Raw genomic sequence first — 26,337 nt, 5'->3', positions numbered from 1 at the left:
CTCAATGCTCATGTTGATCTTTGCACAGAACTCGCCCCTCACTATGTACCTGGGTCCCCCAACCTTTTCGGGTTGCTTTTCTCTCCCAGCCCATTACCCCCACATAAGCGTATTGGATGTACGATTCCGGCTATTATTTGTCTCGAGATGTATGTTTCGTCGACTCGGAAAAGCGGAAAAGCACGCGACTATTCCGGTATACCTATAGCACCGGGTTTTCCCCAGCACACATGCAGCGCTTACGGTGGCTTGGTTAGTGTATTTGCACTCAGCAAACTCACCCCAGAAGCAGAGTAGATAGCGCTTTCTAGGTGCCAAGCGGGGGCAACCCCAGACCCAACGGCATGGTCAAATCTGGGGTAAAGGTCCTTGGCTTCACCAATCTGCACTTGGCGGTGGAATGACAAGAAACGAAAAGCTGGGGAAAATTCTTGGCCTTGGAGAGCGATCGACCATCGGTCCTTGCTTGTGCTTGCTTGAGAATGACAAAAGGTCCCACAGTGAATGAGCTCCGAACCAACAGTGTTCTTCTTGTGGGCGAGCATTTGGAGCTGGAGCTTTTCCGGAAAACCATAAACATGCACGAGTACGAGAGTCGTACGATCAAAATCTGCTGAAAATCCCAGCAAAGAGATTGGCAGCGATCGACTTCCCTTCCCTTCAGCGTGTATCATTCAACGTAGATACTTACTACCTGCAATTACCCACATACCTACAGGTTGGTAACCCTCGGCGGTCTCGTGCATGAGAGAGGAATGCATAGCCCGCGTCCAATATTGCTTCCGCGGTGGTTCGCCTCAAGCCCCTCAAACGATCGTGTCGATGCATTTGCGTGCATAAATTATGCTTGGCAGTCAGTCCGAAGCCTGAAGTTCTAGCAAAGAGTGGATAGACAAGACTAGACTGCTACTGTGTATAGCAAATGGAGACAGAACCGAGGGTGGCAGGATTGGATCAGTAGCTCTTTTCTTTGATGCCAAGCATACCAGACTGGCGGCCATCGGGAAACATGAAGATGTACTGGAGCGGGTGGGAAAGAATTTTGGACAATGGCAGGTAAATTGGCCCAATTAATGTAAACGTCGGTAAACCCTACCCGGCGCCAGTTGCCAGATATATCATCCCTCATTTGATATGGGCTTCTCATATCTATGCGCCTGGGCGAGGGTAGTAAACTGTTTAATTTCATTAAAGAAGATACTTCCTCCAACCTTTGCAACTATGGCGATATCAGCGCTGTTCCTTCGATCCAGAAAAAATGGTATCCTAAACGGAAGGCTCGAGAATATACTATGAAAAGAATTCGCGAATATCTAGGAGATTGTAGTAGACTGCCTTTGTGAAAGAAGCGTAAAGTGTGATACTACTAACATAACAAACATTGCTAATGTGACTATCGGCGTGCTCTGAACCGAGAATAGCTCGATTTGTCCCGAGATGATGAATTGGGAGACTTGGCAGTGGGCCCATGAGGGGGATATCGATATGTCCCCGGCCTACACCTTGAGTATGCCACAAGCATGGGCCTGATGTCGCAAGTTTCCATCCCCCGCATAGGAATCGAAACCGAATCAGCTTCATGGCTAGATTCGAAGCCCAAAAATTCATTGAGTACTCAAGCAAGTATGTTCGACACGCAGCTCGTCGCCTACGATGTACCACCAGGCCAGGAGCAAGGCGGAGAGTTCAGTCTCAAAGGAGCACCGATTGTTGTCGACAAGCACGACTTTGTCGGAGTTTGCATAGCTGCCAGAAACCTTGCGAGTGACTTTGGCAGAGTCACTGGTGGCGATGCGAGCACAGTTCTGGAACACCAGATTGACTCTTCCTGGTCTCATGGGGAGACGGCAATCGTAGTCGGAAGCCTTTCCTCTTCACAAATAATCAGATCACTAGTGGAATCGGGTCAACTCCAAGTCGACCAGCTTCAGGGAAAGTGGGAATGTTTCCAAACCTGCGTGATTGAGAATCCTGCGTGCCTGTTTGGATGCCGCAAAGCGCTAGTCATTGCGGGCAGTGATAAGCGTGGTGCCATCTTTGGCATCTACTCACTCTCGGAGCAAATAGGGGTATCACCGTAAGTTTCTTGGAACCAAATTGCATCAAATATACCGAGGCGTATGTCGCTTATTCATCCAAGGTGGTATTGGTGGGCAGATGTCCCTCCGAAACATCACGCCAACATCTATGCATTACCAATACATCATATCAGCAAAGAACCTAGTGTCAAGTTTCGAGGTATCTTCATCAATGATGAAGCACCGGCATTGACGGGATGGGTATTGGAAAAATTTGGGCAATACGGCAAGGGGTTTTACGAGAGAGTTTTTGAACTGTTACTCCGTCTCAAGGTCTGTCACTTACCATGTCTCCCGCAAGGTGGATGCTAGCTTTCGACCATCACTGACATCTCCAAGGCAAATTTTCTCTGGCCGGCAATGTGGCCAGGGTACCCCAATCCAGGCAGTTCTTTCTTCGTTGATGATGCCCAAAACCAAAAGTTGGCAGACGACCATGGCATTGTCATGTCGACGTCGCATCATGAACCCATGCAACGCGCTACCAACGAGTGGTTTGAGAACAATCCCGACGGAAGCTGGTCTTGGATTGACAACAAGGACAAGATTACGCAATTCTTTCGCGACGGGATCGAGCGAGCGCAAGGTTGCGAGTCCTACTTCACCATGGGGATGCGAGGTGAGTATGACAGGGCCATGAAGACGGACGACCCGGCCTCGGTCGTTCAGGACGTGATCCAGACGCAGAGAAGATTGATCAAAGAGAGGCACGGCCGGGAAGACGCAGTTCCGCGTAAGCTCTTTTGTCTTGATACTATGGCAAGGCAGAATATTGACAATCTTCATGCGCAGAACTCTTGGCTCTGTATAAAGAAGTCCAAGAGTACTGGGACACGGGTAAACTCAATGTTCCCGATGATGTGACTTTGTTGTTTTCAGATGACAATTTTGGCGCAATACGAAGGCTGCCCTCGGGGAGCGAAACTCAGCGTAAAGGCGGAGCAGGTGTGAGTGAGCATATCTCAAGCTGCTGCCATTCGTCATGACTAATCCACTTCTTTAGATCTACTATCATTTTGAATATGTTGGAGTCCCCAGAAGCTACAAGTGGATTAATTCCAATTCCCTCGGAAAGGTCTGGCAGCAGCTACAAGAGGCTCATCGCCGCAATGCCAAGCAGATCTGGGTTTTCAATGTTGGCGATATCAAACCAATGGAGATCCCCCTCTCATTTGCAATGCAACTAGCATGGGACATTGACTCGATTTCTGCAATTTCCCTACCGGACTTTCTCCTCAATCTTGCTCGACAGATGTTTGGCGGAACAATTGACAAAGATGTTGCTTCGGCATGGCTGACTTATGATAGGCTCATGGCTCTGCGCCGCCACGAGCATATCGAGGCCGATACATTCTCACTCCTGCATTATGAAGAAGCAGATACCGTCTTGGGAAAATGGGACAAGCTGCTAGCTGATTCGCAAAAGCTATACGATACCGAGGTGCACAAAGACTATCAAGCCGCCTTTTTTGACCTGGTGTTGCATCCAATCAAAGCGAGTGCTATCTACACGTCACTTAGGATAAACTTGGCGAGAAATCAGCTTTGGGCCGAGCAGCGTCGGAATTCCGCCAACACAGCGGCACGCAAGGTTCTGGACTTGTTCGACGCCGACTTTCGGCTATCCGAAGAATTCCATTCCTTACTAGATGGGAAATGGAACAATATGATGCGTCAGACTCACTACGGATACAAGGACACTTGGCACGCCCCCAGCCGTGACATGATCAGTGGCATTTGCTTCGTGCAAGCCAGACAGGATAGCAACCCTTTGATAGGCCAACTTGGCATTGCCATACAAGATCATCCTGGCGTCCGGCCCGGCCGCTGCAACGAGGAGAGCGATAGGACGCATCCTAGTCGTCGCGATCTGGTGCCGGGAGTAACCTTGGGGGCCATGACCCCCTACGGACCCTCGAGTCGCTGGTTTACCATTTTCACACGTGGCTCCATGGCCTTGAGCTGGGAGTGCAGCTGCCCGCACGAATGGGTTCGGCTGTCAAAGAAAGCCGGTCGTCTTGTTCCAGGTCAAGATGATGAGCAAGTATACATCAGTATTGACTGGGACAAAGTTCCGGCCTGTTTCCACGAAGAAATTTTGATCGATGTCAGGTCGATTGGTGGGAACTATGGCCCTTACGGCGATGATTTTGAGCAAATACATCTTCTCATAATCAACAGGGAAGTCGAGGGCCCATTCACTGGGCACGTAGAGGCAGACGGACATGTTTCCGTACCTGCGTCAAAGGCTACTTCCATTGCAGGCTACCGCACGCTGCCGTTCTTGGGGAGAACAGATCAGGGATCAGTGTCTGTCGAGCCAGGGAGGACTGATCCTCCATTTCTGGTCTACACTGTCTACACTTTCCAAGACGTCGCTGAAGCACACGTTGAGCTTCGATTCAACATGACCCTTGATATTGATCCATCAGACAAGATGACATTTGATGTTCAGATCGATGATGGTGGCGTTGAAACATATCGACTTGTCACAGACCCGGAGAGGAAAGGCGAATTGCCTCCTGGTTGGTATCATGCTGTGCAGGACTGTACGTGGACTCACCGTCAAAGCATTGGGAATTTCAAACATGGCTCACACAATATCCGCCTGCGTTTCCGGCATTCGAATATCCTTCTCGAAAGTTTGACAGTTGATTTGGGTGGAGTGAAGCCGAGCTATCTTGGTCCACCAGCGAGTTCGTTTGTGAATTAGGTTTAGACAACTTTCCAGTAAACACTTGGATACGGTAGGTACCTAGGTATATGAGCGCTACCATTTGAGCTTGTGTAATTAAAATTTTGGTATCATAGAAAGTCTACAATGTTAATATCCCAGCAGTGATCATGGTCAGCCGCAATGGTGACCAAGTCTCCCCGAGTCAAATTACAGGAATGCTAGATCTACAAGTGGTATTGGGCGGGGTCCGTGACGTTGATACCGCGTCTTTCCCAAACACCCTCAATGCCCATGTCCCTCTTGCCGCTGTAGAATATTAGTACGGGTTCGAAGACTGAATATCGGAGTCTTTCGACTTACTCATCTCTGTGCTTAATCATTGGTTCCGTTTGACCTTCAGCTGGGTTGGGGTTTCTGAAAACCAAGTTCTTGGTCTGCATCATGTTGTCAGTTCCAGCACAAGCACATGTGGAAGCTGCGCACGCTCGAGAGATTACTTACCAAACCAAGGCTGAGGTGAATGGCAGGCGGGCTCACGACAATGTTCTCGCTCGGCTCCTTGCCCTCAATCATGGCAACCAGGTTCCTGGCGAGCACCGCGGCCTGAGCTCCACCCGGACGTGCCGCCTTGTGCGCACCGCTGTCTGCGACATCTCCAACGGCAAAAATGTTGGGATATTTTGGGTCTGCCAGCTGCAAGGTTGGCTTCACGCGAATGAAACCGTTGGCCGGGTTGACGAGCGAATCTTGGGATGACGGAGCAAGACCCGACAGGAATTGCGTGTTTGGCGTCTGACCAACGGCAGGCACAATCACGTCTGCGGACAGCTTTGTGCCATTCTGGAGCTCAATTGAAGTTTGGTCTGCGCCAATGCCACCGGCTGGCATGACGACTCGCGAACCAAGTACAAGGCTAACGAGCAATGTCAGTTTTATGTGAGCGCAAAACAGAGTAGGTAGGAAAAATACTCACTTGACGCCCAATTCCTCGCACCTGTCCTTGATGATTCTGTCGAGCTGTTCGTGATACAATGGCATCAGCTTCTGGCGAGAGTGGACCAGCGTAACGTCCTTCTCTGGGTACAGTTCCTTTGCATCGGTTGCCATCTGCACACCAACTGCTCCGCCACCGACAATGATGACCGACTTTGCGTTTGTGATGCGTTTCTGATAGGCTTGGAAATACCTGACGGATGACAGTTTATCGTCCTCCGTCATGGAGCCGGGCGCCTGAAGCTTGGTGCCCGACGCCACGACCAGATAGTCAAAGGGGATCTCTCTGGAGCCTTGCCATTCCCGATCAAGCAAGATACTGTCAGCACGTAGGGATTCTACTCTTGCTGTTACGACGGCATGTTGTACTGGGCTTTGTACTGAAGAGAATGTTGATGTGTAAGGGATAAAAGCCTTGTGCTCATGCGATGGCAGGACTGCAAATCTAGGCTTGTTTTTTTCAGAGTGTCAGTTCCTGTAACTTGATTGGATTTTCAAGCACTTTTTGTCCTTAGTCTTTGTGGTATTCAGACTTGATGCTCTCAAGACAACCTCCAATGACTGATCAGGCAAGTACTCACAAAAGCGAAGAGGTGGTGAAAATGGCTATGCGGCTCAACGAGCAGTATCTAATGTTGTATTAGTCTGTAGTCTGATAGGTCTGCCAATATGATATCAAGGCAAGGCCAGCTCTTACACGATGAGTAGCAGGCAGGATGGAGGCCAGTTCTTTTGTCGTTGCCTGTGTATAACGAATTAGCCATGATGTCTACAGACTTGAATGCATGTATGGTCAATATACCATTCCGACATAGGAGCCGCCAACGACGATCACATTCTTTAGCGCTGCAGCCATAATGAATGGGGGGAAGACACAATCGTTTTTTTTTTTTTTTTTTTATTGTGTCCGAAGAAATGATGCAGAAAGGATGTCAAAAGAGAGGAAACAAGACAAAAGTCACCCAATAACGCAGTTAATCTGATTGATCTGATAAGAGAGCGAGAGACGTCCCATGGGGGGGGCTTGCGTTCTTTTTCTAAGTGGTATGTATCCAGCTCTAACCAAGGGGAAACAATCCCCCGTTGTAAGGCCGGGAACCGATACTCGGAATCCGGAGCGCCGCGTGTCGGCCGCGGTGCTAGCTCGGGCCTTGTGGGCAGTCGTCCGCCACTTTCCGAAGCTGGCTCGGTATTACGAGCGCGAGACATGACTTGTGAATAAACGCTAGAGCATGCCCACAAGTCAGTCCAGGCAGCAAGTTGAAAAAAGACTCTCACTGAACTATGCAGAGGCGGAAATACGGGGATAGTGGGCATGTCAGTACAATATACTACCTTACTAGGTACTGACTAGTGAGTGTGCTGTCCTGCTGTCTGTTTGTGGTGTGCATACTACGAATGCAGGGCTTCGGCAAGACAGACGTATGGACGCTGTAGCTTTATTGGGAATGTGGAGATAACTGTCATATATATATACCAATGTACTTTGGGCAGAGAATGCATTCCGTAAGATTTGCACATTCACAATCCCAAAGAATAGGAGTAGTTCACCGCAGACCTGGTGCGAATATCTTGGAACACATTTGGACGTTCACGACAACTGCAAGATCGCATGTCGGTCAAGAAGCATCTCAGACTGATTTGCGGATAGTCGTTCAGAATACGTGACATCCCGCACTGGAGCTTTCCCCACGTGCCCACCAAAGACTTTTGGGTTCCATTGCCGACAGAGTGCACGAGAGAGTGCCTACATAGGTCAGGTATTTACCTGTATGCATAGTACACAAGTAGATACTCATTCAAATACTCGGATGTCTAAATCATATTCCACTTGAATTAACACTAAAGATTGAGACGAGTTGGTCCAAGGTATCTTTACATTGCATCCACTACATACTACCGGTGTTATCGTGTACCTACCTAGTCCTGCTACTGACCGATAAATAAGGTAGGTATGTAATGTAGGCTCCAGGGAACACAAGCACTGCTGCTAGCTAGTAATTGAGACTTCTGGTTGCGCAATTCTCCCCTGCCAGAAGCCTGGTTCTAGCGTCCTGCAATACCCGGCCCCCTCGACGACCTTGACGCCCAGAATCACCTATCCTAGTATAATGTGCCTCAAATGGACGCGATTGTGCAATTTGGGGCTGAGCTGACATCAGGGTCCTCCGCAAATTTCCAGCTTGCGAAGCTCTTTGGAGCTCGAGATTCTCGCGGCGGCATGGCTTACATACCTTCCTTGCTCGCCATTTCATTTAGGTGTATAACACCAATTCCCAAAAACTACTTCATATACTTGCATTTGTATATTCCAAGAGCATCTTTTTGGCTCTCAAGTGCATAGGCTCAGTTTAGGGTATTCGCCGTACGACGCGACCGACGAAGGCCCGGCAGTCATCTTCCAAGACCTACCCGCTCTTTACCTCCCTCCCTCCCTCCCTCCCCGCCATCGATAGAGAAGCCCCGCCATAAGACCTACCTGCCCAACAATGACTGCGCACGAGGGATGAACGCAATGATTGTCAGGAGTCTTGGGAGGGCTCCTACCTCGCGCCCGACATGTATCGGACTTTTCAGGGCCCAATTGGTCCCTCAGTCGCTGTCACTGCTTCGGCGGCCTTGCGGAGCTCCCACCCGGGTCCCCCTCGCTGCGACATCGCAGAGGCTGGCCCTTGAACGATATGCCTCGAATAACGCGTCAACAACGACAACCACGACGACGACGACAACGAACGCACCTCAAAAGGATGTACAGAAACTGGTCGCCGAGACACCCAAAAAGCCCGCCACGTCCGCCAAGGACCCTTTGGCCACGGTAGAGAAGAGCGCGCAGGAGCAGCGAAAGGCCGACTGGGCCATCATGAAAGAAATGGCTCACTACTTGTGGCCCAAGGACAGCCTGTCTACCAAGCTTCGAGTCGGCCTAGCTGTCACCCTCTTGATCGGCGCAAAAGTACTCAATGTACAGGTGCCCTTTTACTTCAAGAGCATTGTGGATGCCATGAACATCGATGTCGGTGCTATGGGTGGTAATGCCGCCATGATTGCCGGCAGCATGATTGTGGCCTACGGCGCAACGAGGATAGGCGCCACCGTCTTTCAAGAGCTGAGAAATGCAGTCTTCGCCAGTGTGGCACAAAAGGCCATTCGGAAGGTCGCGGCCAACGTCTTCGATCATCTGCTGAGGCTGGATCTCAACTTCCACCTCACAAAGCAGACCGGCGGTCTCACCCGGGCCATCGATCGTGGTACCAAGGGCATCAGCTTCCTCTTGACCAGTATGGTCTTTCACATTCTGCCTACGGCCCTGGAGATCACCATGGTCTGCGGCATCTTGACCTACCAATACGGAGCACAGTTTGCCGCCATCACGGCCTTGACCATGACAGCCTACACTGCCTTTACCATCTGGACAACCGCTTGGAGAACAAAGTTTCGCCGACAGGCCAATGCTGCCGACAACAAGGCTTCAACCATTGCTGTTGATTCCTTGATCAACTACGAAGCTGTCAAATACTTCAATAATGAAAAGTTTGAAGTTGCGCGCTATGATAAAGCTTTACTCGGCTACGAAAAGAGCTCCATAAAGGTCGCCACCTCGCTGGCCTTTTTGAACAGTGGCCAGAACATCATATTTTCCAGCGCATTGACAGCCATGATGTACCTTGCAGCCAACGGTGTGGCGTCCGGCTCATTGACCGTGGGCGACCTGGTCATGGTGAACCAGCTAGTTTTCCAGCTGTCTGTGCCACTGAACTTTTTGGGATCCGTATATCGCGAGCTTAGGCAATCTCTTCTAGACATGGAGACACTGTTCAATCTACAAAAGGTCAACGTGTCCATCAAGGAGCTCCCCGATGCCAAACCACTCCAGCTTGTCAAGGGAGGCGAGATCAAGTTTGAGAATGTGTCATTTGGCTACCTCAAGGATCGTCCAATTCTAAAGAACTTGAATCTCACGATTCCCGCCGGCAAGAAGATTGCCATAGTTGGGCCCAGTGGCTGTGGAAAGTCTACGCTGCTCCGACTTCTATTCCGTTTCTATGACGTTGACAGCGGCCGCGTACTCATTGACGACCAAGAAATCAAGAGCGTCACTCTTGATTCGCTGAGGCAATCCATTGGTGTTGTTCCCCAGGATACACCACTCTTCAATGATACGGTTGGACACAACATTAAATATGGCAATATGGCTGCCGGCGAATCCGAGATCATCGCAGCGGCCAAGAGAGCGCGGATCCACGACATCATCGCCAGTTGGCCTGCAGGTTACGACACAAAGGTGGGCGAGAGAGGAATGATGATCAGTGGTGGCGAAAAGCAGCGCCTGGCTGTCTCGAGGCTCATACTAAAGGATCCGCCACTGCTCTTCTTTGACGAGGCAACCAGTGCACTGGATACCCACACGGAGCAAACGCTCATGCAAAACATCAATAGCATTCTTAAAGAAAAGGCTAGAACAAGTGTTTTCGTTGCACATCGTCTAAGGACAATATATGACGCCGACCTCATCATCGTCTTGAGAGAGGGCAATGTCGCCGAGATGGGCACGCACAAAGAGCTCATTGATCGTGGCGGGCTGTACTCGGAACTCTGGAGTGGTAAGTCGATTACCCCCTCCCTCTTCCCATATTTACTGGCTTGTATATACTGACTGGCATGACGATAGCCCAAGAAACTCTATTCAGTACCGACGATGTAAAGGATGCTGCTGTGGGAGATAAAAAAGAATAAGCCGACATTGTAGAGATTTAAAGGCAGTTGTGAGGCCGCAAGGCATGTTTGAAATGTAAAACGACATGTAGTAAATATCTCGCTGAATGCAAATCCCAAACACACATATATGACATCTCGTTCCAATGGCTCTATCATTAAATTCCTACACAAGCACGTGGTGGTCTACCAAGGGAGGGGAGGGGGAAAAAAAAAAGTCCGAGGTATCGATGTGGCTTTGGCAGCTGCATGACGGTGAGTGTTATCATCACAGTTGAAAGTTGTCATCTACGGCTCTAGATTGCAAAGATATTGACGCTCATGGGACTTTGCATATCGATTATCATCTCTTCATCATTATTCAATATACCAGTAACCAAATGACAGCAGACGTCTTTGAATGGGCCCTAGTGAATGGTGATGATCCTCTCATTTGAAATAAATAGCGTAAGGTCGTATAACTGGCGGGAGCCCTTGAAGGACATATTCCACCAATGGGGTTGATTCCCATCCGCATAGCTCACGCGTTACCGTAATTTATAGTGGACGAAGAACCCCCTGTGCTGACCGTGCCGCAGCGCTGGGTGAGGGGCTTTGAACGCTTGCAGTTGGGGAAGGCCCTGGCAGCCCTGCCCGTCATGCGGAGAAACATCCTGACTAGCATGGAATCGGTTGTATGTTCGCTTGCGATGCCTCATCTCCGAGTACCGCGAGTCCATTATAATCCTGGGGTCGGTGTGCCATGGCCAGCCCACGCGAGCAACATAAATAGGCCTTGATGCGAGCAGAGAAGCAAGGAGGTCCAGGTGTCTTTTTCTCTCAGCCTCATTGTGCTCTTGTATGGACCTGTAAACTTGTTACCACTACAGCAAAGACTTTGAAACACCCTGTAAATACGATAGAAGTTTCATTGGTTCGTGATAATGAGGTACTCGACGTTCGCCGGCGTGTTGCCGCTTCTTGCTTCGGCCACGGCTTCGCCATCTTCAAAGGGCGTTCACAAGAGAGACGATCACGTGTCCCCGCGCCCAGACATCATATACTCACCCGAAACACCCTCGACGGCACCGCCAAATCCCAAGCAGCGTTGCAAGACTTGCTTTGTCGAGAGCCACGGGGATGGTGTCACGGATGACTCGGACTACATCTTGGATGCCTTCAATGAATGCAACAACGGGGGACATGTTGTGTTCCGGGAAAATGATACCTATATTATCGGAACGGCCATGGACTGGACCTTTCTCAACTCCATTGATATTGGTGAGTATCTTTAGAGGAAAACCAAAGCTGAAGAAATACATTATGGCTGACGCAGTTGTCCTCAGACATCCAGGGCAAGATCCTCTTCACCAATGACACCGACTATTGGCAGGCAAATTCTTTCCCATTTGTCTTTCAAAATGTAACGTCGTTTTTCAAGCTCGGAGGCAACGACGTCTTCATCTACGGAGGTACGTAAACCTCACATGACAAGCGTCACTCAACCGTTGAACTCTACTGGTCAAACTTTTGAGCTAATCCATCAATCTTCAGGAGGAACCATTGACGGCAACGGGCAAGTGTGGTACGAGGCTTATGCCGCAAATATCTATACCTTGCGGCCAGTCTTGTTTGGCATTGACGGTCTCAACAACAGTATCATTGCCGACCTGGTATTGAGATACTCGCCCGAGTACTACCATTTTATTGCCAATTCATCCAATGTTGTCTTTGACAATATCAATATTGCTGGAGGCAGTAGAAATGCCTCGGTCACAGCCAAAAATACCGATGGGTGGGATACATACCGCAGTGACAGTATCACTATTCAAAATTCGGTCATCAACAATGGCGATGGTGAGCTGCGATTTTCTTCTACTTGTCCTGGTAATTTCTGTGCCCCCATGTGACTAATGAACATTGCCTAGACTGCGTCTCCTTCAAGCCCAACTCAACCAACATTCTGGTCCAGTCGCTCTTCTGTAACGGCAGCCACGGCATCAGTGTCGGCTCACTAGGACAATATGTCGGCCACTATGACATTGTGGAGAATATCTACGTCGCCAACATCTCCATGCACAATGCGACGGACGGAGCTCGTATCAAGATCTGGCCCAACACCCCTTCGGCTCTGTCAGGCGATCTACAGGGCGGAGGTGGCGACGGGCGCGTCAATAACATCACCTACACTGACTGGACCATTGACAATGTCGACTACTCGATCGAGGTCGACCAGTGCTACGGCCAAAGCAACCTGACCCTCTGCCTCGAGTACCCCAGCCCGCTGACCATTACCAATGTCGTTTTCAACAACTTCAAGGGCGTAACGAGTAGCAAGTACCAGCCGCAGGTGGCGACGTTTGCCTGCAGCTCCGAGACGGCCTGCTCCAATATCGTATCGACCGAGTTTGACGTGCTGAGCCCCAATGGCACGAATCAGGTCTATTGTCTCAACTTTAATCAAACCTCATTGGATGGAGTCGAGTGCACGACTGTATTCAAGGGATTCAACTAAGTTCTGGAATGATACACAACATTATGATCCCATGGGATTTATTGATAGACAATAATATACATCACATTGATAAAGCAAACGCAGGACCGCAGGAGTAAATATCCCACTACCACCGTGAAGGATTTGGTTTGGATGAATGATTACACACCCAGGAAAGTGATAGAAACCAGATGTCCTGTAATTCTGGACAAAAGTCTCTTGGGTCACACAAAAATTCTTTCTGCTTCCATATTCATGTGATGAGTCGGAGAAAGGGACAGTAATTATCATCTCAGGTAATACCCTGGTAGGCAACCACTCATATGAGAAGGACCTGCAGCCGAATCTGTCCTTGATTTGAAGGCATATCCGTCCAAGCAGACACCTTGAGGGCATATGGCGATGTTGGATGGGCAAGTTTCCCAACTCACCATCAAGTTTGATTGGGTCTTGGCACAATGCCGAGTTTATATTAATTCGGCGCCGGAGAGACGAGCCGAGCCCGGACTCCAAATTATAACCTTTTTGCCAACCTTCACAGCAGATTGCACTGTCGGAGAAAGGATCAACTGAATTAGAAGCTAGTTCGCTGAGGACAGTGGCATGGAAATACCCACGGCGAATATGAGGAACAAGTTCTATTCGTTTAGCTGGATATTGTTGGCAGTGCCGCAAAGGTGGAAGTCATCGGCGCCACTACGAACCCTCGGTGAACTCAAAATTTGGGGGCATCCAATCGACCACCGCCCTCTTGTAGTGTACCTGCAGCTACGGCCCTTATATAATAACAGCTTCACCCCGCTCCTAGCCAAGTTTTGTGGTTTCCCCCAATTCCCAGCTCACATGACAAACTCCTTCTCGTGGTCAAGGACGCTTCTTCATAAACAAGATTATCCGTGGCTCTTCGTTATCCATTCCCCTGATATCCCCGACGTTTCAACTCAAGGAATATTCTCAATTTTTCTGCTCACATATTGTCATCATGTCGTCCCATGTAGACGACAGGCTCCGCTCTCCCCATGACATGAATGCTCTTCCCCAAGACCACTCACTGGGCGGGAATGCAGCAAACGTGGAGGGATCATCAACAACAACACCAAATCAAGGACACAAGCACAGGCCACGCCGGATGCCCGCCAGAAGACGTCGGGGATCATCATCTCATGGTATGATTCTCGACTTGGCAACAGACTGCGAGGAGCGCGCAGACCCGTCGCATGAGACGCAAGATGAGTCCGCCCTAGACCAACCTGGCTTTGCTCCGGCATCATTCGAGTACACTGGCCTGGACCCAGACTATGTGACGGCGTATCAGCCGACGCCTCCTCACTCGGGCAGAGACGGCGACGACGTGCCCCGAACCTGGCACATTGAACACGCTGTGGTTGCCAGGCCAGCTCTGCAGTCGCCAGAGCAAAGTGTCAATAACAACACCCAAGTCGAAATTCCTATGAATACCAGAGTACCGGCCACCCACAGACACGTTCCTCATGCCCCGGAAGAGTCAAACCCAACGTCTGTGCCCGTGTCGACGACTCCCATGGGACACGCTTTGGAGAATAGAGCATTCTCTGCATCCCCAACCAGCCCATATGCCACAATGCCAAACTACATGTCTGCCGACGATGGGTGGTATTCTGAACCCGAACCAGCACCCCGGGAGACCGACAATGATGCCCCGCATGTCCAGCTCGATCACCATGCAGTCGTGACGATACGTCTGCGTTTTGATGATGACGAGCAATGAGCCGTCTCGTATGAGTTTTTCTTTTGGGGCGTGCGAGGAAATCCGGCGGGTTTCAGTATTGTCCTTCATGGTGGCATTAGGTATTTGCATCACTTTCTTCCTTCTCATGTTTGTTTTGGGTCTTGCTTGCATTCCTGGTGATCGGGTGTGTTTAATGGATTGGGAAAAATCGGTTGGCATGGTCGGTCCCTCAAAACTTCGTTTTCATGGTCAGCGGTTCAGGGCGATGCATTGAATGATTTCGAATAATCGATAAAAAGACAGGAGTTATGAACACTTTGCATTTTGGTCTTAGGATCCCGGTTGGGATTCACACAGTTATGGACGGGGGATAAATCAGATCGATACCTGGATTTGTCCATCCACGGCTTCAGGATAGTTTGAATGTTTGGTTTGCCGTTTTTAGTTTGATTCAATCATGTTTTCCACCACTGCAATGGAGTATGGCGATTCACCCTTTGTAGTGGCAATGGTAATCCATTGATCGGTCGCCCGTCTTCAGTGATTAATATCAAGTATTACAGCACAAAGATCATTGGTGAACGGTACAAGTCTGCACAGTCTTTTGGAACGGGTTTACACATTTTGATATGGTTCAGGTGAGTCATGTTCAGTCGTAAATAAAAGGATACTTGTTATATACATGACGAAAATGGAGGAGGAAAAAAAACGGGTTTCTTCCATCTCTTCATGTGTATCCGACATGATATCGTCGCCCGACCAATGCTGTCGCCCATGCTTCCAGTATGCGTTCTTCTAGGCATACTTATGTGTTATGGAAACGAAGAGAATGGAACTAGGGTTGTTGGGGTATTTAATAGATCGTAGTTGGTAAATGGTACGACGTTTCGTAGGCAGGCAGAGCCGGTCCTATTTTTGGCAGCCGGCAAACCGCGCCGCGATATTGCACCGTGGCGGCGTTGATCGCTCCTTTCTCCCGCCCCGGGCTTCGGACGGGAGATATGCGCGGAGGGATCTGCGTGAGCACCTTCTAATGCGAGAAGGATGGTCATCCCGGTAGCAATGCTACCCGGCCAGATGACCTGGTGAAAGAATAAGGTGAAAATGGTATAATATATCCAACGAAAAGCTGGCATGTTCGGAAAGTTGAAATGTGTCATAATCGTGACAAAGTTGTCCTCATGGACAACACATGCTAGGGAGGAAGAGTCCCGCTCGTTTCTTATTGTTGCTTTGGTTTTTTGTCCTTGTTTTCTTCTCGAGTCCATGGCCTCTACCGGACTTCGCGGACGTCGACGGTGTTCATCCTCCAGCTGTCGACGGCACCGCTCGTCTTGGGCGAACTGCCAAAGCCGGGCATGGAGGAGAATCGGTTGAGCTTCTTCTTTTGCGCAAGCGTTGGAGTCTCGACGTCGAAAGCCGGTGACCGGGGCTCCTCAATGCTCTTGCGGCGGCGGGACTGCTTCTCCCGTGGTCGTTGTTGGCGTTCTTCAACGTCGTATTCTGAGGGAGAGTTTGGTGACGACGACGCAGCGCTGCGAGAAGACGACCCGGTGGTGTTTGGGCTGTTGAAGACGTACTCACCGTCCACGTAGACTGCATTGCTGGTAAAGGTGGTGCGTCGGTTGCGGTTGCGCGTATAACGCTGCTCGAGCCGGTAAAGCTCAAGCTTTGCCTGAATCTTGTCGAAGAAACCCATGTTGTTGTTATTGTTACTTCTTCTTCTTCTACTCTTTACTCGGCGTTATTTGCTATCCGGTCGTCTATATAGTCTTGTATAGTTTCTAGCTTGGTGAAGATGGAATGAGAGATTCTTGCGCCGTTCTGTTCTCTTCTTGTATTCTTGTGAATCGTCACAGACGTGAATGACAAGGAGCTGCTACGGTGCACCGAGAACCGCAAGGGACAAGACGAGCCGGTACTGCGGGAGATGGTGGCTTTGTATGTATATACGTATCCCCAGTCTTCTTCGTCTGATGTGTTGTTGCTTGTCTCGGGTGTTTCGGTTTAGCGTTGATCAATGCCGCCCTCTTGTATTATAGCGAGATGGTAATAGTTTGCTTTTCTGTAATTGTCCTGCTGCTCCCTAACCTAGAGTTGTTGTTTCAAACCCTGGAGTTGAAAAAACCAGCGAGAAAGTGTCCGGTAGGAAATGAGTGTATAGGACAATGTCGTTGGAATGTCTTGGAGAGATATACTGCACACACACACACACACGCGCGTGCAGCTGTTGCTCGCCTCGCTCGATGTGGACGGGGGCGTGGAAGCAATATAGGAAAGGTTGGGGACAGGACTGAGCTGGGAAAGAAAAGAACAGGGTCAAGGGGAGGGATATGAGCAGGATAGGAAAGAAAGAAAAAAAAAGTGTGGGCTTGTCCCAGGGAATGATTGACTTGACCCGAAAGAGTGATCGTACCTGTCTATCGGCTGGGCGCACGTTGGTTGTCGACCTGGGACCCGTCGGACATCTCTCTCGTCTCCTCCTCTGATAGCGGGCAGAAGTGGCAGGGGCCCTAGGGGACACCACCCGTGTTAGGCAAAGGTTCCAGAATCTATGCCAACAAACGGGAGGGGTCCAGTGGTGTGTCGGTGGGAAAGTCTGTCGGCAGCGGGGCAGCAGTTTTGTTACAAGCGGTTGAATGGCAGAAGCATGGAAAAGAGAGGGGGAAGAAAAAAAAAAAAAAAAAAAAAAAGGGGGTAGGGGCTAGACTACACTAGAATGGTGACATTGCATGAATCGAAATGCTTCATTGCATTCTTCCAGTCTTCCTCTACCTCTTTGATCGTCTGGACCTTTCGCGGCCTACATGCAGCCAGACTATTACATACCAGCCCATTCAACCAGCCAGACAGCAGACAAGCTGAGTCGAAAGATGAGCAGCGGACAGACGAAGGAACTGGCAAACTGGAGCTACACTACACTGGTTCGAGCTAGAGCTAGAGTTGCTAGTATAGAACCGGATATGGAGCTGGAGTTGGAGCTGTTGGGCCCAGCGGGCAAAGTGGCGCCAGAAAATCATCGCAGAGAGCTCGTCCGTCGCAAATCAATGCGACCGACGGGCCATCGAGATTAGAACCCCAATCCAACGGGCAGATTTAGCAATGAGACGGCTCAGCACGCGATAGGCTTGCGTTGCGAGCGCTGTTGGCTGGTTCTGGTGAATTAGACAAGGATGAGGAGATGTGCTGTCTGAGCCCGCCCGCCGTCTTGCCCATCTCCCGATCTGCAATGTCTGCTCGGTCCTTTGCACACGCTGCAATTGAGCTTATTAGGGAAGTACGCCGTAAACCTTGTTGGTGTTGCCAAACGACTGACGACTAACGACAGCCAAAGAGCAAACTGTTGACTGCTGTGCTTGAGAGGCGAAAGAGGAGCTGGGACAGGCAAGCAGTGGCAAAATGGGGTCATTCTTTTAGTGCTCCGGCGCACTGATCACGGACTGTTCTGGCTCTTCGGGTGCCCTGAATTGCCCCTGTCAACGCAGGGAAGAACCCTCGGCGTGATTTCCAGCAAGAGATGGCGTGCCCCAGTGTAAAATGCACCTAGCAGCTAGGTGACCTACCTACCACTAACAAGGTCGGTGATACGTTGCCAGACCTCGTGTGCTATCACGGTTAGCTGGCAGCTGGCCAAGCTGGCTTGGGCCCAATTGGAAGCCATCGGAGGGCCCCGGTCTGGAGATGCAGGGGTGTTCTTGGGGCCCCTTTGCAGTCCCCTCCCTCTGCCCAGGGTTGCCCTCTCTGCATCCATCTGCCACGAGGTCTTTAAATGGGCTCCTGGCTCGTGCCCCTGATCCGGTACGTACCTACTCTCCCAAAGAGCACTTGGAGATCAAAGACCTTCAGAGAGGGAGAGTGGGAGAGATACAAACCCAAGTAGGATGATGGCCTCTCGTGTTCCTCACTATGACCCCATGGCCCAGGTACGGCCACAAAGGTCCGTCCGCAGATCCGCGATTAATACATAGCACTTCGCCTAACCACGGACTTGGAACGGGCAGCAAAGACGGGAAATCAAGAGGCGCAACGTTCATCGCCCCGGTGTTCCTTCTCGTGCGTGCCGGTGGGGCGCACACATCTTATATTTATTACCTGGGACCATGTACATATTATGAACCTCGCAAAGAACAACCGGTTTCGTCTCAGTTGGGGTTTGTTCAGACATTCAATCTACGGTGTTCAGGCAAGCATGGAGATTATTGACAAATGCCAACAACCGTGCTTTGACTTTGGGTGCCCATGGTCCCACGGCAATGGCTCGGCACCTCGGTTTCAGAACATCTCGATGCATTTATGCATTGCGGGATGGGATCACCTCGATCAGCACAATGGTGTCATGCCAATGTCCAGCGGCCTGACTGGTTACCTCGTAGATCAACGACAGATTCCCCCCTCCCCCGTCCGGTCGTCTGAAGGACGCACTTGCTCCATTGTGAGCAATCGCTGCCGGCCAGATTCTAAAAGGGCATGACCGAGTCAACATTGCGAGAGTCAAGTCCCTTACATCCGGTACGGAATACCTACCCTCTGCCGAGTCCTGTAAGATCCATGTTCCAAGACCGGACCTTGTCTGCGCCGGCGTCTTCCATCCAGATAAAGTCATGCCAGATGCGTGGTCGCGGACAAGAATACCAAGACCAGTTGCGTTTCCGGCGCGGAATTCGTCTGATGTGTGAGTGAATGCATATATGAGTTGCAGCAGACAATTGAGGGTGCATAATGTAGTATTCCGTACCTAGTTTAACTAGATCTGCATGCCCTGCCTACCTCTGGCTGCCCGCAACCCAATGGTTTCCAATCGACTGATCGATCAGGACGCGATCGACATGTAAAAATTTCGCGGAAAGAAAAGGCATGGAAGTAATAGAGGATAGGGCTGGGCTGTATGGATGACTGGCTGACCTTGTTTGGTGGTTGGGTGGCAGCAGTAGTAGCTGGTAGTAGGTGAATCTAGTCTCTCTCTAATAAAACCAGTGCGCTACCTAGTAGTTTTAGTAGGGCATCTTTACCCATTCCAGGTTCAAACTTGACCTGCCATTGCTATTAGTGCCACCGGTTCGATCCTGCGCCGATGAGACCGGTGCTGCTCGACATTTCCATCTGCTTGGGGTATCCTATCTCTTTAACATAGGCATAAAATAGACTTTTTCTTTTTTATTCCCCCGGAATTAAACAATAGTACCAGTAGTCCACCTACCTCATCAATTAACCCTATCTACTGCTGCGCCATGTTTACGTCAAAGTAATCTCAGTGAGCAGGCAGAGGAAGGGCTGGAGGTCCGACACCACATAACTGACGGATGGCCCTCGACAGGTATGAGAAAGCCTCTCATGGTCCAGCGGCTTTGCAGTCGAGTGACTATCCAGAGACGACAAGCAAATGCAGCCAGCACAGTATGGGGATAACCGGAAATGGCCACTAAAGACCTCAGCGAATCAAGCCAACCAATGCCCAAGGCTTCCCGAGACAGCCCCAAATAGAGGATACCAAGTACCATGCTCCTATGCAAAGGTAAGTTGTTGTAGTAAGATAATGAGCGTGTTGGCGCACTTCAGCCCTGCAAAAGCATTCATTGGATGACACAGTCTAGTCCGAGGGTAGAGAGACTCTACTAAATCATCACTTGTGCAATCTGCTTCGTAGAGGTTGAATTGGAAGTAGGTAGAGGCACCGTGCCCACGCGCCACCCACTATAATATACGTGCAATTATCTGGAAACTGCTTATTTCCAACATGTCGCTGTGTTTCGGCTTGGGTAAAGTATCAATGCAGCCATAGTTTACACGATTGATGTCGTCATGCGTCATCAATGTCCGCTTGTTCATTCACCAACCCGGCGGATACTCATTGAGAACTCGGTTGTAACGAATATCTGAAAGTGGCAGCCATCCCCTTTTCGAAACGAATGGGGGCATATGACTTGGGCCATGTTCTGCGACGTCAAATTGATGATATCTACGCTGGCGGCCCGCATCATGGTTCACAGCAAATGCAGGCACCCACAGTCGCCGTTCAAAAAATGTATTCCTTTGATGAAAAGAAAAGTATCATATTCCATAGAAGGACCTTGACTGCTATGCGGGACTCCTGCTACCAGGAATAAGTGGCCTCGGCCAATAACATGAACTGTCGTCCTCCAATCTAGGAAATATGGTTGACCATCCGCGTCTTGTCGCCCCCACTTTCCTGCTTTAGTAAAAGACCTGGAATAATACCTAGGTACATATACGATCCGGCTATGTTGTACCTAGATATTATCATCGCCATAATACTTGGGGGCCTTCATCATCAGTCTACCGGACAAACTCCACCCGAGAAACATTGATCTAGTTCTGCCTCCAAGCACCATCATGGAGACTGGTATTCATTTCCGACGCAGCCGTATTTACCAAGGGCAAGACTTTTACACCAATTCGGGTGAAATAAATGGATCTAAAAGTTCCTCGTTACACCCGGCGCGATACCCTCCAACAGGGTTTGCAATTCTGACCACAAGAGGTCTTGAACCTGCTTATTTTCCAATACAATAGAAGATGGCTCGGTGATTCGGCAGTCTTCCAGATATTTCCCATGGGACTCGGCACCCTGACTACCTCCATGGACCAACGTTCTACTTCCTTGCTCGGTGGACCTCGCAAGAGCAGTCTTGGTCACAGAAAATGCAAACTTCTGAATGCCCTCCGCCTCACGTGCCAGATTGGAATGACACAAGCCCGGATTGATGAGGTTGATGGTGACTGGGTAGGAATCTGCAGGGTATTCTTCCGCAATGGCGCGGGCGACAAAAATGCCCACGAGTTTGGAAATGGGGTATTGCTCACGCCAGTGGACACCGTTGGCATAGTTCTTGTCATTGAGCGAAGCAAATACACTGGGCTCCGACTTTTGCGGGAATTGGGTATGCCTGTGAGAACCGGAGCTTGTAATGGTGAGGGTCGGGCGAATACCAAACTCTGCCGCCGACGCCTTGAGCTTGGGCATGACGGACGCAACCAGCAGAAAGGTCGAGATGACGTTGATGGAAATATTGGTCTCGACGCCGTTGACTTGAGAGTATTTTGCAGAGACCAGGCCGGCATTGGCGTGGAATATGTCGACGCGATCCAGTTCTGCTTCTAGGCGACTGCTAAATGCTCGGATGTCGTCGTAGCTCGCTAGATCGAGCTTCCACACGTCAATGTCCACGTCTGGCGCCGCTGTGGTCTCAATGTCTTCCTTTGCGTCCTTTCCTTTGTCGATATTACGGACCACAAGAATGAGCTTTTTGGCACCTAGGCGTGCATAGTGCCTCGCTGCCTCCTTGCCTAGACCTGTATTACTGCCTGTAATGACAATGGTCTTTCCAGCATATGAGCGTTCAGGATATGGCAGTTTTCGTGTCTCAATGAGTTGACTGCGCAGAAAATTCATGATGATGATTGGGTTTCTGATTATCTCCTACAATTGATGCAGGCTTTGGCTGGACACACAATGTGAAATTATAAAAGTTGGCTGGCTTTGCTCATTCACTAAATGGTGGGGAAAACAGACAGATCCTGTCGGCAATTCTCGCGAACAATCCTGAACAGTCTTTTTATACTCACTGGACACGGGTGACAAAATGAAGACAACTGTGTCGGAAGTTTCGGCGAATACCGAAATCCGGAGGCAGGTCAGCATTCCTTCATGGGTTGATGCTACAAGCACCCAAAGTGAGAGAGGATAGGTCCAAAACTTTTAACGAGTTGTTGACGGCCATTTCGGTCTTTAAAATTTTGCTGTTGCCTGGAGGCGGCCTGTTGAATGGTAGACCTCGTGAATAGCCCCGGTGGAATTCCGCTGTACGGACCGAGAGCAAAAATGAAGATAGAATAGGAATAGGTATCTTGGGTAGATTGCAACAATAGCTTCATATTAGAAGCAAAGGATGAGAAAATCGTCCGTGTAGCTACAATGCAAATGTAAAAGAAATCTCAGAGTACCAGACTTTTGGTGAGTCTAAAAATTGCCGTTGCAACTGATGCTGTTGTAATCCTCCATCGGCCTCAGTCCTTATCGTGGGGACAAGTGTCTTGCTTCGTGGTAGAAATTTTATAGCATTATTTTTGCCAACTAGAGCTTTTTTGAGGCAGGTCGCAGTTTCTCACTTAATCGGTGATAATATTGTCGAGCAGAAACAACATCTTTTGCTCTCCTCTCAGCATAAACAGCATGATATGGATCTGTTGTATGCACACGGCCTACTTGGTGTGAGGAATCAGAGGCAAGGCGAACTTCTTGGGCAGCTATGCGGGCCGCAGCGGGACCGGCAATAGACTTGGCGTATGCTGCCCATATCAAGCAGCTTTCGTCCCTCTCAGTGGTAGGGCAGGCCCGGCTTGGGCGAGACGAGCCCTCGCATCCCGCACACCGGACGCCCGGAGCATAGCTTGGTATTCCCCTCATGTTTTCCCGATCGCCATCATTGTTATCGTGGGCCATACGCTTTTCGGCGAAATTGGCTGCCGTATTCCCCCCCTTTGAAGTGGAAATAACTGTGCTGTTCCCAGCTGCTTGCTTAAGAAGTCCATAATAGAATGCAAAAGCCGCGTGGTCCCTGCGGTCAGACAAGGCGCCGAGGGGATGAGGCGCGATTTCTAGGCCATGTGCAACTCTGATGTGTTTACAAAGGTTGCTTCGATTAAAGAACCGTTTGTCGATGTGGCAGAGGTTGTCAGTTTCGTCATCGACGTGAACACGACAGTATACCTCGCCAGGTGTAACGATGAGTTTCCCAAGCTCGTCTGTCTCAAATCTGGGCAGAGTTTGCCTTCTGATATTGTACTCCTTGTTCTCGTACCACTCATAGGCCTCGGTAGACGAGTAAGACATGCTCTCCACACTGGTCAAAGGCAATGGCTTTCCTTGGCAGAAAGGTTTTGCACAAGAGCAAGGATCCTAAAGTGAAGGTTATAACGAAGGCGATTGCTTGTCGGTCACTAGATTGATAAACAGCAGAGGGGAGTTTGCAAACATGAGCAATGTTTGGCAGGGTCTCAAATTCTGGGATCAATGATGTTTATCAAAGCGATAAGCCCACGACTCGACCGCTCACCGGCCCCGCCACACTAGCCACTCTTACCAAATCGGCGAGGAACAGGGTGCGAAGAAAAACCTTGCTCGATTGCAGGTAAAGATCATGATATCGGAATGAAAAACCGATAGACTTCCTGTTTCAGTTTGGCGATTTCCTAATAGTGTAGAAACTGCTCGGAACTGATGTCTGTACCAGTAGACATGCTGGTACGAATCAGGAAGGAATTAGACTCGATCCGCGAGCTATACGTGCCATAATAAATGAAAGCAATATGTCGAAACTGGTTCACTGTGCCTTAGGAATAGTTATCGGAAAGCTGTCACGTTGTATCCGGTCCTAGGATAGGCCAAGGTACTAAAATGAACGATTAGGGCCCATCGTTTGGACATTGTTCTAGATACCACTGCAGCATAAAGCAAAGAGAATATACACTTATAGAGTATCTTTGACCACTTGACTGAAAAGAATTACCGCAGGTACTAGGTAGGTATGAACTTCGCAGAATGCATGATGTACTTTTTATAGAGATAAACACAATGCTGAGTGTATTTCAAGCCAGCTCAACCTCGATTACGCTCTCTACCGCCCTGTCGTGTCGATCGATGCGAACCACTCTGAGTCTGACGGCCTCGATCATCTGCTTCCAGTCTGCCTCTGTTCTCTCCCTCCCCGAGGTCATGGTCATCAAACACATATCGATGGCTCCTGCAAAGGATGTGGCCCCCTTGGGTGGCAAGACAACTTCATAGATCAATAGTTTGCTGTACCCCTTCGTCATGGCGTCCCTGATGCGCTCCACTACGAAGTCTATGGTCAGCAGGACAAGCGCAAAAAATAGTTGTTAGGATTCATTCGTTATGCTCGAGACGTCATGCAACAGAAGAAATGAACCGACGATTCGCATAATTAGGTACTTACAGATGCGGATGCAGTCGGCATCTGGCCAGTCATGTAAAACAGCGTGCAAAAAATAGGCCCGGGCGCCAAGCAGAGGCTGCGGATTGTAAAAATCATGCTTCATGCGTGAAATACGCGAGTCTAGCCGCGGTCTCCCTTCATGAACAGCCTTCTGGTCCAATTCGTTTTGGGCGTCCACGATTCCGGGCAGATCCTGCACAAAGAGGATGCCGGCCGGGAGGGACGGGTGACGAGCGAGGAGACGGTTTGTGTCCAAGCCGTGCAGTCCACCGACATCGACAAAAAGAGGTGGTGCCTGGGCCGAAGATATATCCGCACCGTCGACAAGACGGTTCGTATCATAAACTGCTGTCCAGTCCATCTTGTTGGCGGTCAGTCCACCCACTGTAAATGATCAGTCTCTCAATCCGTTCTTAATTCGTACCAAGCAGTGTAAGAAAGGGCTCACTTAATGCCCAAAAACTCCCTCCAATCTCTGGTTCTCTCTCGCATCGCTCCCAATATGGAAGCCCGTATACGTCGGTGTAGTTGTCAAACTTGCTGAGATTAAGCGGTTCCACATAGCCGACCTTGGCAAGGAATTTGGGTAGATGCAGACCACTGGGCCACGAATGATCAATGCTTCGAATAATATCAGCACAGTGGACTGGTTCAAGGACATGAATACACACGTCATCTGCATCATCTTGCCGATTTCACCTCCCATACCAAGGGAGAAAGCAGTCGGCTTCCAAGTATCGACATCGACTTCCTCGACTGCGTGACATGCAGTGAGATGCCGCAATATACGTCCTGTGTCAGTCCATCTTGGGGATTAGATGGGCAGGTCTTTGACTTTCAAATCAACAGGTTGTGTCTATATAGATAACTTACGCAAAAGATTCGGTTCGACAGCGGTGGTACACATTGCCAGAATATCCGTCAAGGACCTTGATGCGGCCGGGCAATCTTCTCTGTCGAGATCGGCCCATTTGGTCCAGATCCCCAGATCCTTGAGCAGGAGAAGACCAGCGACATACATTGGCTGCTCGGCCGTTAGCGACCATGCCCTTTCAAAAGGCGTTTCGAGTCGGCTAAGGAGAGCCCGGGCAGCCTCTTTGGCCTCGAACCGATCCGATTCCGTGGGAAAGTCATCCTTCTGAATAGACTTCAGCAATTTGATATTATCTGTGGGCATATTTGGCGCGATCTTTTGTCTTGTAAAGTAGACATCTGAATAATGATAGTTTAGAATTGGTCGAAACCCCCTCTTTATAGCCCAGAGTCTATAAGCAAGATGACTGCATGATTATAGTCCAATGGAAAGGGCGTATAAGCGTGGGCTCCATTCATGACGGCATACGCCACTATAGGTATAGATCCAGACGTCGGCAATGCAGTCTGCATATCTTGGCTCCGAGAGTGAACTGCCGCCGCTTTAGCGAGATCGCAATCTACATCACTCTCGGTTATACAGCATAACCCCTCTTTAGTATATTCTGTATAGTTACTAGAATATTAGAGCTTGTTCTGCAGTGATACCAAGTACTTCCAATGCATGAACCATGCTCTTGGTCCCCCCTAGCCTCCAACAGACATCGGCCACACAGATGACTCGATCATTTGCGATTGCAGTAAAGCACATTATGAGAGAAATTGGTTCCTTGAATTTTCATTGGCGACATTGGGCCTGTACTTTGCAGTAGCTAATGTCTCAGCCAGATGCCCGTATTTTACATATT

General features: G+C 49.7%; 9 protein-coding genes across 9 annotated transcripts; 4 read left to right on the top strand and 5 right to left on the bottom strand.

Moving 5' to 3' along the window:
* Positions 1 to 1,625: 1,625 nt before the first annotated feature.
* PFICI_03449 (uncharacterized protein) lies at positions 1,626 to 4,791 on the top strand (the record flags this gene model as incomplete). The annotated part of the gene is made up of 5 exons (XM_007832030.1): positions 1,626 to 2,077; positions 2,141 to 2,351; positions 2,418 to 2,811; positions 2,871 to 3,025; positions 3,082 to 4,791. 5 exons carry the CDS (start codon positions 1,626 to 1,628, stop codon positions 4,789 to 4,791), a joined length of 2,922 nt encoding a protein of 973 aa, XP_007830221.1.
* A 188-nt stretch (positions 4,792 to 4,979) lies between these two features.
* Positions 4,980 to 6,604, bottom strand: PFICI_03448 (uncharacterized protein; the record flags this gene model as incomplete). The annotated part of the gene is made up of 7 exons (XM_007832029.1): positions 4,980 to 5,061; positions 5,116 to 5,189; positions 5,257 to 5,668; positions 5,729 to 6,198; positions 6,330 to 6,377; positions 6,446 to 6,490; positions 6,551 to 6,604. The coding sequence occupies 7 exons, from the start codon at positions 6,602 to 6,604 to the stop codon at positions 4,980 to 4,982; spliced, it is 1,185 nt and encodes a 394-aa protein (XP_007830220.1).
* A 2,013-nt stretch (positions 6,605 to 8,617) lies between these two features.
* PFICI_03447 (Iron-sulfur clusters transporter ATM1) lies at positions 8,618 to 10,482 on the top strand (the record flags this gene model as incomplete). The annotated part of the gene is made up of 2 exons (XM_007832028.1): positions 8,618 to 10,349; positions 10,418 to 10,482. The coding sequence occupies 2 exons, from the start codon at positions 8,618 to 8,620 to the stop codon at positions 10,480 to 10,482; spliced, it is 1,797 nt and encodes a 598-aa protein (XP_007830219.1).
* Positions 10,483 to 11,384: 902 nt separating this feature from the next.
* On the top strand, positions 11,385 to 12,955 carry PFICI_03446 (Exopolygalacturonase X; the record flags this gene model as incomplete). The annotated part of the gene is made up of 4 exons (XM_007832027.1): positions 11,385 to 11,721; positions 11,787 to 11,912; positions 11,995 to 12,297; positions 12,369 to 12,955. The coding sequence occupies 4 exons, from the start codon at positions 11,385 to 11,387 to the stop codon at positions 12,953 to 12,955; spliced, it is 1,353 nt and encodes a 450-aa protein (XP_007830218.1).
* Positions 12,956 to 13,916: 961 nt separating this feature from the next.
* PFICI_03445 (uncharacterized protein) lies at positions 13,917 to 14,681 on the top strand (the record flags this gene model as incomplete). Its single annotated transcript, XM_007832026.1, has 1 exon — positions 13,917 to 14,681. The coding sequence occupies one exon, from the start codon at positions 13,917 to 13,919 to the stop codon at positions 14,679 to 14,681; it is 765 nt and encodes a 254-aa protein (XP_007830217.1).
* Positions 14,682 to 15,915: 1,234 nt separating this feature from the next.
* Positions 15,916 to 16,341, bottom strand: PFICI_03444 (uncharacterized protein; the record flags this gene model as incomplete). Its single annotated transcript, XM_007832025.1, has 1 exon — positions 15,916 to 16,341. One exon carries the CDS (start codon positions 16,339 to 16,341, stop codon positions 15,916 to 15,918), a length of 426 nt encoding a protein of 141 aa, XP_007830216.1.
* A 4,734-nt stretch (positions 16,342 to 21,075) lies between these two features.
* Positions 21,076 to 22,053, bottom strand: PFICI_03443 (uncharacterized protein; the record flags this gene model as incomplete). Its single annotated transcript, XM_007832024.1, has 1 exon — positions 21,076 to 22,053. One exon carries the CDS (start codon positions 22,051 to 22,053, stop codon positions 21,076 to 21,078), a length of 978 nt encoding a protein of 325 aa, XP_007830215.1.
* A 681-nt stretch (positions 22,054 to 22,734) lies between these two features.
* Positions 22,735 to 23,493, bottom strand: PFICI_03442 (uncharacterized protein; the record flags this gene model as incomplete). Its single annotated transcript, XM_007832023.1, has 1 exon — positions 22,735 to 23,493. The coding sequence occupies one exon, from the start codon at positions 23,491 to 23,493 to the stop codon at positions 22,735 to 22,737; it is 759 nt and encodes a 252-aa protein (XP_007830214.1).
* Positions 23,494 to 24,248: 755 nt separating this feature from the next.
* Positions 24,249 to 25,793, bottom strand: PFICI_03441 (uncharacterized protein; the record flags this gene model as incomplete). Its single annotated transcript, XM_007832022.1, has 5 exons — positions 24,249 to 24,505; positions 24,617 to 25,000; positions 25,065 to 25,237; positions 25,288 to 25,372; positions 25,490 to 25,793. 5 exons carry the CDS (start codon positions 25,791 to 25,793, stop codon positions 24,249 to 24,251), a joined length of 1,203 nt encoding a protein of 400 aa, XP_007830213.1.
* Between the last annotated feature and the right edge of the window lie 544 nt (positions 25,794 to 26,337).

The sequence above is a fragment of the Pestalotiopsis fici genome (assembly GCF_000516985.1).
Source record: "Pestalotiopsis fici W106-1 unplaced genomic scaffold PFICI_Scf_2, whole genome shotgun sequence".
NCBI lineage: Eukaryota > Fungi > Ascomycota > Sordariomycetes > Amphisphaeriales > Sporocadaceae > Pestalotiopsis > Pestalotiopsis fici.
This window is presented reverse-complemented; position numbering and strand designations above follow the sequence as displayed.